At 36.2% G+C, this 13,038-nt stretch overlaps 1 protein-coding gene across 1 annotated transcript; it reads right to left on the bottom strand.

The window, feature by feature from the left end:
- Positions 1-5,592: 5,592 nt before the first annotated feature.
- LOC124188079 (putative GPI-anchor transamidase) lies at positions 5,593-9,463 on the bottom strand. Its single transcript, XM_046580432.1, has 4 exons — positions 9,272-9,463; positions 8,304-8,897; positions 6,098-6,208; positions 5,593-5,888 (listed from the first exon to the last, which is right to left on the bottom strand). Exons 1-4 carry the CDS (start codon positions 9,332-9,334, stop codon positions 5,652-5,654), a joined length of 1,005 nt encoding a protein of 334 aa, XP_046436388.1. The 5' UTR covers positions 9,335-9,463; the 3' UTR covers positions 5,593-5,651.
- Between the last annotated feature and the right edge of the window lie 3,575 nt (positions 9,464-13,038).

Below are 13,038 nucleotides of genomic sequence, written 5' to 3'. Positions count from 1 at the left end.
GTAACTTTAAGGGGGCAGTATAAATATGAATATTTTGAAACCTGTGTTAGACTACTCACGATCGAATACCGTTCACAATGTACTGAGTTCATTACGGTGAGATTTGATTCATTATTACTTGCAAATATGTGGATGTTCACTACATATTTCTTGCTGTTGCTGAGCGGATTCGATTTCGCATATTCCCATGACTGTAAATATGTGGGTAAATTACACGTATACTAATCACGTTTTGTTCCTCTAACAAGTAACAAGTTGTACATAAATTCTCACCGAAAATAAACTATTGGATTTAATGCTGAACTTTCACATTACTTTAGAAGCTATAGGGGTTGCGAGAAACTCAAATCACTAAAAACTCTGTCGTTTAAGGGGGTACATACACTTATTAATTCTCAGAAAACCGTTGATTTTTTTTTTGTATATTTCAATAGCCCCATCTTCTAAGAATATTTTAACCCCATAACCAATAAAAAATTCGGGGAATTATGGAAGCTGCACGAATTTTAGTGAGACAGTGCACCGGGCCTGTCGCGGCACGTCATACGAACCGGTTAATCGATTATTAGATTATGCTCAGTCTACGTTAAACTTTTGCGGAGCTAAGATAATTTTGCCAGTCAAGTAATTTTGAAACGGTCGTGCAAACGTAGAAAATGTTTGTTTCATGGAAACCGGCACACGAATCCAGAAAATGAGGGCGTAATTAGCAGTGGGTCTGCGACGAAATTCACCTGGTAGAAGAGCTGACACTCGCAATTCATCAGGTAAATCACCTGGAGCGTAGGAACTATAAGGAACCACGGAGCACTTGTCCCGGAAGTCGAATTTCACCAGGTAGCGGACCTGGAGTGCAGAAACTACCGAGCGCTTGACCTAAAACTCGAGTTTCACCAGGTAGCGGACCTGGAGCATAGAAACTACGGAGCGCTTGTCCTGGAACTCGAGTTGCACCAAGAAGCGAACCCGGAGTGCAGGAACCACGGAGGTAGAGAACCCGGTACTCGAAATCTGCGGAGCGCGATTCTCGTACGTCCTCTCTACCGCGTGGTTGTATCCAGACTGAGGAATTCGGCTAGCTGATTTTGGTCGTCGACGATTATTACAGATCGATGACGTCAAGTGAGAACAGATTTTGGGTGACGTCACTTTCTGAACTTCCGAGCATCCAAAATTTGGCTTCGAACTTTGATACTATGTATGTATGATGTATGATATGACATACGATAATGTACGATGATTTTGATCTTAAGGTTCCCGATAAAGTCCACGGGCAATGATTTGTAACTAAGTAACTTGTAACTAATACAAAAATTCACTCACTTTCAAGTTTTAACTGAACAAAAAAATGAGTTCCGATATTTTACAGTAAAACTGCATCACCTTTGCTTGATTTTGCTTACATGTTTTAACTCTGACGGCGAAGATTAGTCATCAAAAATCGAGACGTGCACCGTTGAATATAAAGCCATCTTCCGCAAGCTATACTTAATTTGCGCTGCAGTTCAATGTTTTTTATTAGTCACATTTATGCTTTTTCTTTCACTGATTGTTCACTCATTTTGTTTTGCGAATGCGCTCAATTGCGTGATCTTTTCAGGTTGGGTATAAGATTGAAGCTTAATTTATAAAAAATGAATCGATTATTTGAAAAAGAGGAAAGAATTGAAACAAGTCACGTTTATGTACTTATCTCAATCTCTATTTACACGTTTATAATAATATCCTTGCAAAAAAGCTCGCGTGTGACTTAACGTGTATTTGTAATCTGCACTAGTGAGAATTTGGTGCAAGGAAATCGTGCGACCACAAGAGAAGTTGAGAATTGAAATTAAGGACCACTTAAGATTAGGCATGAAATACATCGTGCGTCGTCAAGGGAAACGGGTTTCTCATGAGGCGATAATCACCGGACAAACAAGTTCATTCACGCCTGAATCTCATTTTTGTTTTACGAGGTTCACTTGCGATTTTTGATTTATTATCAGCCGCAAGCATGCGGATGTTCACTGAGATTTACACGCTATGGCCGACAATGAGTAAGCTTACGCTAGCTCATTTTGAAAAGTGTAAGTAGTCACGCCTTAACACAAAACTATATTGAAAATACGCTACTTATCTTTCGACTTACGAACGATTAGTTGTAAATAGATTCGCAAGTGAGATCAACAATGGGATATAATACTGACCTTTGGTCTTACGTTGAAATCTTTAAGGGTAGCGGAAAAAATTGATTATCGGAAATTTTGTAGTTTAACAAATTTTACTCATCGAAATAGAGTCTCTACTGTGCAATTCGTCAAGCAATTACCCAACTACTCGAAACAGAAACGATAGCAAAAAAAAAATAATGTGTTGTAAATGTTATCTACAGCGTGATAAAGTTTAGTGGTACACTGGACATAGATAGCCTAGTGCTTAATCCAAACACAAGACGAAACTACTACGAAGGTTGTCATGATCAGGACATATAGAATAGAAAATTCGAATGAATCTAGCGTTGATTGAATGGGCAATGACTTAGCGTCGAATTGTTAATCAACAATGGGTTTTTCAGCCGCAGAAGCCTAACCGAAAACGCAAGTTACGCGAAGTTGTTGGGACCGGGAAGCGTCTCAATTTGGCCTCTGGTGATAGATATTATAGAACAAAGTATTTACCGATGAAACGAAATAAAATATGAATGATATTACGAAGAAAAATCGTATTGATTTAAGAATAATCGTGACTCTGTGATATGAAAAACGTGACTAACAATATTGTCGAAGGAATGTGAAGGAATATCATACGTTTAACAAAAATAATTTATACTGTTTATTGAAATAATTTAAAAAAGATTACACATGTAAGTCTTACGTTAAAAGAATACAGGAATTCTCATCAGCCATCGTCGACAGAGAGGCTCGAAGAGATATGTCAAGCTGCATCGACGTACAAAAAGTGATTTGTTCTACAATCTTTGCAGCATATCGCACATGCGCACACGTTATACCTACATACGTATAAGAATAAATGTTCCGCTAGCATATTACGTATTCCGGATAGTCGCACCAATTCGTTTCCGTATTAAAACTGAATCCCTGTTGGCAGTAGAGCGCGTTTGGCACGGCTTTGGCTGCTTCGCATTGGTAAAACTTGCCGCAATTGTAAGGATCCCGGAAGTATCCCTCCTTCACGCACACCGGACGTGAGAGGTACGGTTCCCGTGCGTAAATGTAGTTCGCCGGTTCCATCGGATGATATATGGGCATCGATTCTTTGGCGACGATGTTCGCAGGTACAAAGTCCTGGTTCCCCGACAGAGGCAAAGACCATGCCACGTTAACCAGGGCGAACAGAGTCAAACATACCGTTGAAATTCCCGCCTTCATTTTCAACCTGCAAACGACGCGGGAATTTTCAATTCGTATTCCCTTCAAAAGGTGAACAAGCGGAGAGCGGAAACTCTGCTCAGAAATATGAATTTAAAAAAAAAAAATATGTTTTCACAAATTTCAGACGTATCAAAATTCACCCACCGACGTGAAAAGTTAAAGATTTTCTTTTAAATCTTATCCAAGAATTCTTGAGAGTGTTTAGAAATTATCAGATTTATTGAATGATGATTTTTACTCACCGTTGAATTTTTTTGAACTCTTAGCTGAAATATTCTGCACGAATTTGATTTCAGAGAAGCGTTAATATCCTGACGATAAGTTGCCCTACGATTTGTTCGGAAAACTTGTATACGCAGATTATTAGATCAAGAATTGTCCTTCTCGAACTGGACGAAAATTATTTGAATCACGGGAATTCGTGCAACAACGTATATTATATACGCGATTAAGATGTGTACGGAATTTTTGTAGAGTCGTTACTGGCTCTTCTCGACGAGATGTCACGCTTATATATATTCCAGTTTTTTCGTTATCACCTTAATTACGAAGAATCATCATTCGCTCAGTACTCGGTATACCCGCGCTTCTTGACCTAATACAGCAGGGTCGAACGGTCAGGGCTAACTGACCGTGACCGATCTGATAATAGGAAAACTTTAATTCAACGGGAGGAAAAACAAGTAGAATATTTATTTATCTTCAGCCAAATTGATTCACGTATATTTCGACTTGTCGATTTCCTTGAAATTCGAAACTCATTTTTTCAAGTTTTCGTCAGTTTAAATAGATTAGCTATAAAAAATACAATTCAAAAATTAATAAACTCCTAATCCACTCACATCGCATCACATTTTCAGTTCAATTTATACGAGATTCGTAATCTTCGTTTCCACCTTCGAACTTCCTATTTCAGTATCGTGCATACAGCAAGAAAGTAAACGTAAAAAGTGTTTTACCGCAGAAAGTTTGCTATCGAATCGTCTAGATAGAATTACCGAATATATACCGAGTATCCAGCGATGACATCAGAAAATGTTTACGAGGCGGCCTTTAAGATTTGTTCATGACTTTATATAATTACTTATACGATCTGGGCATTTGTTTTTTCCTCGTACGATAGCTAACTGACCTTAGGATACAACGCAATTGAAATTACTAGAAATAATAATTGCGTCAAAGCTTGTGTGACTTTTATCGTTTACACGTGTAGGTGTATGGATGTGTACCAATGTTGGGCGGGACTATTTTCACACGTATCTTTTTCGTGATCGGGAATGGAAAAATAAGAGAAATCAATCATGTCAGCCTTCCTTTCGAGAAATTATTTTTTCTACTGATAGTAAACGCTTCTCGGTATAAAGACATAAGGCTTTTCGTGATATTCATATACAGCTATAACATGTCGCATGACGTAAGAAATTCAATCATATTTCGTCACACGAAATTGGTACAGATTATTTCGGACTAAACGTAACATAAATTATTGTTCGAAATTCGTTGCAAAGCAATTAGAGACGAAATTTTCGGATACGTAAAAGAAAAAAATACTTCATAAAGCGGAAACGAAATATAATATCTACACCGATCCTTGCTCAAGTGAGATCTTGACGTGTATTTGCGATATTATGGCATTTTTAGATCACAATCCGCTCTTCGATCATAACTTATCACAAGTCACTCATCTATCCATAATTGGCTCCGATAGCAACCGGAAAAGTAGCAAAGCGGAAAAATTTAAATGACACGAATCCTATCGCGGACTGAAGCGACTGTTTTTCAACCAGGTTTGACGTGACTTTTAGTTATCTTTCTTCGTCAAGAAAAAATCTACGATTCGTTTGGACCACGTTCGTTACTTATCGTTATTTTTGTCGTTGTACCGCGTAAGTGTTGGTACACGCTGATGAACAGACGACGAATAATCAGCGCTAATAGCCGATAAGGAACGTAAACCAAACGTCATCGCCGATTGAATAACGTTGTACGATGTACACAGATACATTCATGATTACTTATGTATAACGACCATTCATGAACAGCGAAGACTAGGTGAAGGCTGATTTTGGTGATTGATCGATTAAAAATACATACGCATTTGGACATGTGACAATGATAAAGATATATAGTGCAGCTCAGGATCAAGGTCGGAAGTAGAACGAACGAAACAGAGGTTAGAAAAAAAAAATAAAACAAAAAAAAACCACACAAACAAATGTACGGTACAGTTTTTATATTATTTATCGCTTATAGTCGGCGATCAATTATTTATCTACACTATACGTACGACAAGTCGGGAAATTGATCGACGTATTTGTACTTGATCACAGGTTTCTTTGGCGAATTAGTATTGTTCAGTTGAACCGGACTGACGTTTACGGTGCTTGTAGTCAACTCGACGGGTCTGAGAGATCCGAAAAAGTCGGTGACCGGCACGTTCTTCGGATCCCTTCTGAAGAGGTCTTTTCTCACACCGACAGTTGATATGCAAAATCTTTTCGGACACACCTTTAGCTGCAGGGAATGAATTATAAATGGTTAGGAGATAGACAGACGTTTTGAAAATTCAATCGAACCGCGATTAACCGGAACTCAGTTTAATAATAAAATGTTTTTCTTCCTATGGAGTTTTTCCAGTGTAACTGACGAACGTTCTCGTTTCGATAATAAAATGTTTGTTCATTTTTCGCGGACGTATCGAGCTAAGAATTATTTATACTCACGAATTCGCTCAGCGTTTTAGAACTCGAAGGTTCTACCGTTTCCAGAAAGTCCAATGCGTAATAGGTGTAACGATCGATTATGTAAACTCCGATTGCCGGATCGACGTGATGCTGGAAAGAAGATATGTTTATGAAAAGGGACAGTCGTTTAACGTAAATGATATCTTTGCGGTAAGACGGAAAAGACCGGATTTCATTAACGATACCATTACATGAATCATTACGCTGAAGCCTCCGAATTTGATCAGAAAATGAAATAAAAAATGCTTCTTTTCAACAGTCAGCGATAAGCATGACTGATTGTGAGTGGCGCGATGTATTTTGGTTTATTTAAAGTAATCGTTAAAGCTGAATTGATCTCTCCGCGAACTGAGAGTTTAGTGCGGCTGGTGTCGTCGTATACTAAATAATCATCCAATATCTGTTTTTATTTGATTTTTTTTTATTTTTGTAATCGAGTTAATCACGATGAAATAGAAGATTTACGAATGACATTGCCTATTTATGCTTAGCAATTTCTTGAACTTATATTTTATTGGAAGTGTAAATTCTGAATGATTTTAGACCATAAAATTGTTGGTTAAAAGAGAGAAAAAGTAAAGTGGTAGGAGGAGTTTGAAGATAATTTTTTCATATTTGTTTTAGTGGTATACTTTGTACGTATGATAGTTTATTTCGCGAACCAATTTCGTGTTATATTTAAGTCAACTTGGAAGTATAAGATAAAATCTTCCCGTCAGACAGCCACCTTTGATCTCGCACGAGCCAAGATACAATAATTCCGTGTTGTTTAAGTCAACCGAGACTCATAAATCTTATGTTTTAAATTAAAAGTTACACAAGGCGGGTTTTTACATTTCAGCAAATTGAAATTGAAATACATATTTACTTCAGATCTTCAAATCTGTTGAAATTTAAATTTAGCGATAAAAAACGAAGAAGACAGAATACATGTCGTATTTAATGTTGTGCAAAAACTGAGAGGCAGTATTTTTAATTTGTACGCATGCTGCAAGTCAGAAATTTCGAAAAATAATCCAGCATTATTATGGCATAGCCATGGGGAATCAAATTCAATGGTTTACAAATTTCCGTTCAAAGTCGAATCGATGTTAAAGAATTAAACAGTCCAGAGCCAAAGATGAGGGGGTAAAAGGCAAGAATAGCATTAATAGATGTGTATGAAGTTAGCATATCATTTCTCAGCATATCAAAAATTAGATGGAGTTCTATTTGCATCCAACTGAGTTCTGTAGTTCATGATAGTTTTCAACAATAGCTTTGCTCATTTATTACAAAAAAAAAAAACACTTACATCTGTTGGATTTTTTAGTATTCGGTGAGCTCTATAATTCTATAAACAAAACTCGAGGAGTTCTGTCAGAATTGTCTAACAATACATCGCGTTACTAACGTCGGAAGATCGTATAATTTTTTTTTTTTCTGGATTCGCCTGAAAAGTCATAAATATACATAGATCCATTGAAACTTGAAAGATTTCGAATTTTACAGTTTCAGTTGATTTATACGTATTCATGGATTACTGAACGAAGCGAACAAAAAAAATTATACGACTTTCTGGCATTAAAATCGTGATGAAAGCATAGAACTCACGTAGAAGCGACAGCATATCACAATTGTACGAGTCGGGTAAAGTTAATAATTTTTTATAATTATTCAGCGATGCTCAAGGGCCGGAACTCTTCGGAAGATTGTTCACAAACACAAATACTACGATGTCAAAAATTATCAAAGCCTGGAACTCCCGTAAAAGCTTCTGCATATCATGATCGTACATTCAAAATATGATTTATAAATTTTTTAAATAGAAAAAAAACAAATTTTCATGGTTTTTCTGACAGAACTCCTCGAGTTTTGTTTATAGAACTATAGAACTCACCGAATACTAAAAAGTCCAACAGAAGTAAGTGTCGAAATAGTGATATGCTATGCGAAGTTAGCACATCATTTTTTCAACTTTCTTTTTTTTGTAATAAACGATCAGAACTATTGTTGAAAACTATCACGAACTATAAAACTCGGTTGGATGCAAATAGAACTCCATCTAATTTTTGATATGCTGAGAAATGATATGCTAACTTCACACGCGTCATTAATAGCTGCACTCAAATGACGATAAAAAACATTACAAAACATTGAAAAACTGTAATCAAAGTATGGTTTAAATTTAGAACTAAATACTTACCGACAAGGAGTCTTCTCCGACCAAACTGGACGCCACGGCTAATATGTTAGGCGAGTAAAATTTTTCGTACATAGAACTCGCTTGGCAGGTATCGACGACAAATAAAATTTCGTGGTATCTCCTCTTCTGCCACATTTGTTCTAAGGCATCTCCCAATTCCTGACTGGTTATCTCTTCAGAGTCTTGAAATTTGAGAAATCCGTCTCCACCGTGGCCAGTAAGATAGATTAAAATGTTTGACCCTTCGTCGGTGAGGAGTTTTTTAGATCTAGGGGTCTCAGGCGGAAGCCTGCCTGTCAGTAACCTGACAAAATTTTCCACGGTGACTTCATAGCCCCTGTAATCGACCTCTACGTCGTCGCCGTAAACGTTTATGTGCTGCTTCGCGTTGTTAAAAACAGTAGCAGGCCGAGGATTTCTCGGGTTACACGCCATGTCATCGGCTATCATTAATATTATCTGAGAATCCGGTATGCCGAGACGCTTCACGCTTCGGTATATCGACAGGACATTGGCTACGTGTCGATAGTTAAACCAGAATCTCGACGTGTCTACTAACACCGCCCAATTGTTCGAGTGCCCAGTTTCTGTTGCCTGAAACAATTCCATTTACATTCACCACATTTTCTGACATGGTAGGTTCAAAGATCTTACGATCCCGTGCAACAAAATGACACAGAAATTATTTTAGTTTATAACAGCGGCATCGTTGTTGATTTTGGGCGATGTTCGCGTCGCAGGGAAAAAATTATAACCTATAACTTTGTCTGCGTTTGAATCATTCGGTTATTCGTTGATTATGAAATCGGATTTTGACGCGGTAGAAATGACAAGCATGAGGCGTACCTCAGGACATTTACATGAATAAATTCAAGCCCTGAGAGTAAAAGAGATTTGGCATTGAAGCTTGTTGACCCTAACCTAAAGCTTGACTTGTAACCATACGAGTTGTGTGTTGTTCATCTTACCTCGAGTGAAAACGCGGATAAGACACACGTGGAGAGGGTGAAAAGTATCACCCAAGATCGCATGTTTACTATTTTCTGTGTATTGTATTATAGACAAATATCACACATTTCAATTCTCATGTTTCGTCGCGTATTTCGCTTGGTCAGGTGCGCGTTGTTTGCCTCACGAAATGTTGTAACTGACAGCGTGCGAGATTTCGATTCCCGGTATCGAAGAGTTGTTATCTCGAATCTGCGTGTTTTGATTGCCCGGTGTATGTACGGTTGCGGTATCTTAGGCGCGGCCAATTCACGCCTGCAGAGTGACAACCATGTTGCAATTACGCGGATATTGGTTGGCTCGAAAGCTATCAATTTGTACGCCGCATTAATTATGAACAGTTGATCTTGTCGAAAATCACGTGATTTCACAATTCATGCCAGAGTCATTAGTTTCTAGATTCGAGATTTCGATAAGATTTTGGAATGATGTAAGCTGAAACAGGCCGTACTATTAGAGATTGAAGGAATTTGCTCGACAAATTTATCGTAATCACGGTTCCAAATAATTATGTCGACGTTATAATAATTTATTTAAACATTTATACACCTATATAATGTTCCACAGTCTTTAAAGTATGTATATATTTATAATATATAATGTATTTATGTCTATATATATATTCACTGTTTGAATCTGTATTGTTTTTAATGTTATACGTTTCATCGACTGAAAAAACATCCACGACGATTTGTAATATTTATTAATTCTCGTCTCAATATAATATCATCCAACGGAAATGAGAATTTGAATTTTATCATTGTAATACGTCGATTGTCGAAAAAAGGCGATTGTCGAAAAGTCAACTGAGATGTGATCACATCAAAATTTTTTCTTAAATATTTTTTAACTATTCTTGTTGAATAATTGAAATGAAGCAAATACGTCATCGCGCTTTTGATACAGTTAGATATATGAATAAATATGCTCTTCATTTTTTAGTGCATATATTCCAAAACATAAAATAATTTAGTTTATTAGAGAGTAATTATAATAATTAATATTAACATATTCAACATTCATTCGCAAATCTTTTACAAATTAAGCGTACACTTTGATAAATAATGGTATGATACATTTATAGTTAAATGGTTCTAGATAACATTGAATAAAAAAAATGATTGTAAGTGTACATCTGCACCATGCACAGAGATTCTAGACACTCGGAACTCAATGTACAATGATTGCAACGTGCGTTGATGAACGCAACTTCAACTTGATAGATAACGACATATTTATACAGAAATATGCCGATAAAATGTATCAATATGATGCAGATGTTAAGCAGAGGATTGTTCAACAAACGAAGAATATCGATACTTGATGTACCAACGGTATTTATTACAAGCGGAAGTCCCATTGCGGGGTCGCGTCAATTGCCTTAGGGAGAAACCGCGGAGTAAGCAATTTATTTATTGCGATAAGACAAGTGCGGCGCACATTTGTCGGATATCACGTATCTTCAATATAGTTTACGTTTTTGAATTATTACAGTATGTAGAGCGTAGTTAAATGGTTACTAGTTGAATATCGTATCTATGTCAGATATCATATGATAACTATTGCTTCGTAAGCTATAAATACCTGTAGGTATCGTAATTTTATTTTATACGTAGGTATAATATATAATGCGCGGTGGTATTGTCCTAAGTTATTATTAATTGTAATTGAAATAGTGTGCAAGCTTTTCTGCAATATCAATTCTTCGTTATTTCGTTTATACAGGTTTTTTTCAGATTTTTCGCCACGCAGTTACTTCTCATTTAGAGCTTGTCGAGAAAAAATAAATTACACCATTGTGCACGTTGTGTACAATTTCGACTTATTAATGGCTCGGTATAATTGCAATTGCATTTATGGATTCGTTATACCATATAGTATACCTATATCGGTTAAACTTGGGTAGAATTAAAAATACGTATAATTTAAGAATCAAGCGCTATATATAACAATTTAAGCTGATGAAATTTGCAGTTGGACAATCGTCGTTGACCTTTGCTATTATACAAATACATACCTATTTACTCTTATTGTCTTCTTCTAATCGTTATTATACTTTTCAATTCACGATAAATTCATCACCTATACCGTGTATATTATACATTTACATGTATGTATATTTGCTGCGACTCGGCAGGTGTAATCTAAATCGAAAATTGACAAATATTGTTAAAATAGAAATGCTAGTTACACTGATTTAAGGGATTATAATTATAAAGTAGCTATCTGAATTGTTATAATAATAAAGAATAATTACGAAGTCGATATAATTATATTATACACCTATTGTTAAATAATGTGAAAACGCTGGCATTCAATATAATTACAATAAGCGAAATAATAATAGTGATAATTAATATGCCTAATGCTTAAAATGAATATAATGTATAAAGTGAGAATTATATATATATGGTGATTGATAATTTATATTAATGTTTATGTATGATTCGTATCTTACAGGAACTATATGGACGTTTCTACTTATTATTATTATTATTTTAATTTTCCTCGTATGATATATATATATATACCTGTATAATATATCGTATTTTCCTCTCCCATAATTAATATAAGATTCATAATTTAGTTGTTACCTGTTTTGCCTGTAAATACACGCGCGTAATATACGATAGTACGTGTAGATTACACATGCAAGTACATACATAATAACGAATACATATATGTATATATATAGAGAGATTTATTAATTCCTTTATTTCTATAATTGTATTATATTTTTAAAAGGTTATATTTGTAGAAAATTTGGAATTGAAAAAATTGTTTGACTAAACATTCAGATCTCTGTTTTATTTGACGAAAATTTTGCGACGAGGTACAATTTTTGAAATTTTAGAAAATATTTTCTCCATTTTCCGTTCCCAAAATGATGAAAGAAAAAAAAATTAGTTCAAGTTATGCGTGGTCATTGATAAAATTGAGAGCGTAAAAAATTTACCACCGACGTTAAAAAAATCGATCGATCAGTCAGAGTAATTTTGATGCGGCTGTGAGATTTTTTTTACTATCAAAGTACCGATTGAGGAAACAAGTATACATATATAGAGCATTTAATCAACGATTGGGTTAAGATATCCCAAATAATCGTAATTTTGATATCATCTACTGATCTTGAACAGTACCGTGTGAATAATTAATGACCGCAATTTGCACCACTGCGTTACAATTATATACACGCGTTCGCGTCGCTACGAGGCATTCGTCAAGCGGTCTATTTCCGGAGCGGCAGAAGACTTTGAGGTACATGTTGTTGCCGTCTGTGTTGCCGGCACTTTGCGGATAAACATATCGTAAATATTGCAACGTGTGTTTACAAGCTCTTCGAGTGGCGGCGCAGACAGGCGCACCTCGAGAGCTCGAGAGCTCTAATTTAGATAATATATCTCTCACCTCTCACCGAGCTCGCTACACTCCCGTCGAGATTCTCGACGTGCCAACTGATTCCTCGTCGCTCGAGTAATTCGTCGTCGACGGTTTCGGCCTCGCGTCCTTCTCGACTTTACCAATTGCGCTTCATTATTTATCCGCCTAATTTTGCCGGATCAATTAAGTACATGCCACTTTGAATGACCGTCCATCGTCACCCTTAATTAGCGCCTCAAGTGAACTGAAATTTATTGAACTCCTGATTGACATTCTCCGCGTCTAATTGCTATGTTCTCACGATTGATAGATCATCAATTTTACCCACAATTCTTCAACGGAAAGC

This window comes from Neodiprion fabricii, chromosome 1 (assembly GCF_021155785.1).
Source record: "Neodiprion fabricii isolate iyNeoFabr1 chromosome 1, iyNeoFabr1.1, whole genome shotgun sequence".
Taxonomy (NCBI): Eukaryota; Metazoa; Arthropoda; class Insecta; order Hymenoptera; family Diprionidae; genus Neodiprion; species Neodiprion fabricii.
This window is presented reverse-complemented; position numbering and strand designations above follow the sequence as displayed.

Coding starts and splice junctions, on each gene's coding strand:
- LOC124188079 (XM_046580432.1), bottom strand. CDS start 9,334: ATGCGATCTTGGGTGATACTTTTCACCCTCTCCACGTGTGTCTTATCC. Junction 8,898..9,271: donor TATCCGCGTTTTCACTCGAG/GTAAGATGAACA, acceptor GAATTGTTTCAG/GCAACAGAAACTGGGCACTC. Junction 5,889..6,097: donor CTAAAACGCTGAGCGAATTC/GTGAGTATAAAT, acceptor CATTCCCTGCAG/CTAAAGGTGTGTCCGAAAAG.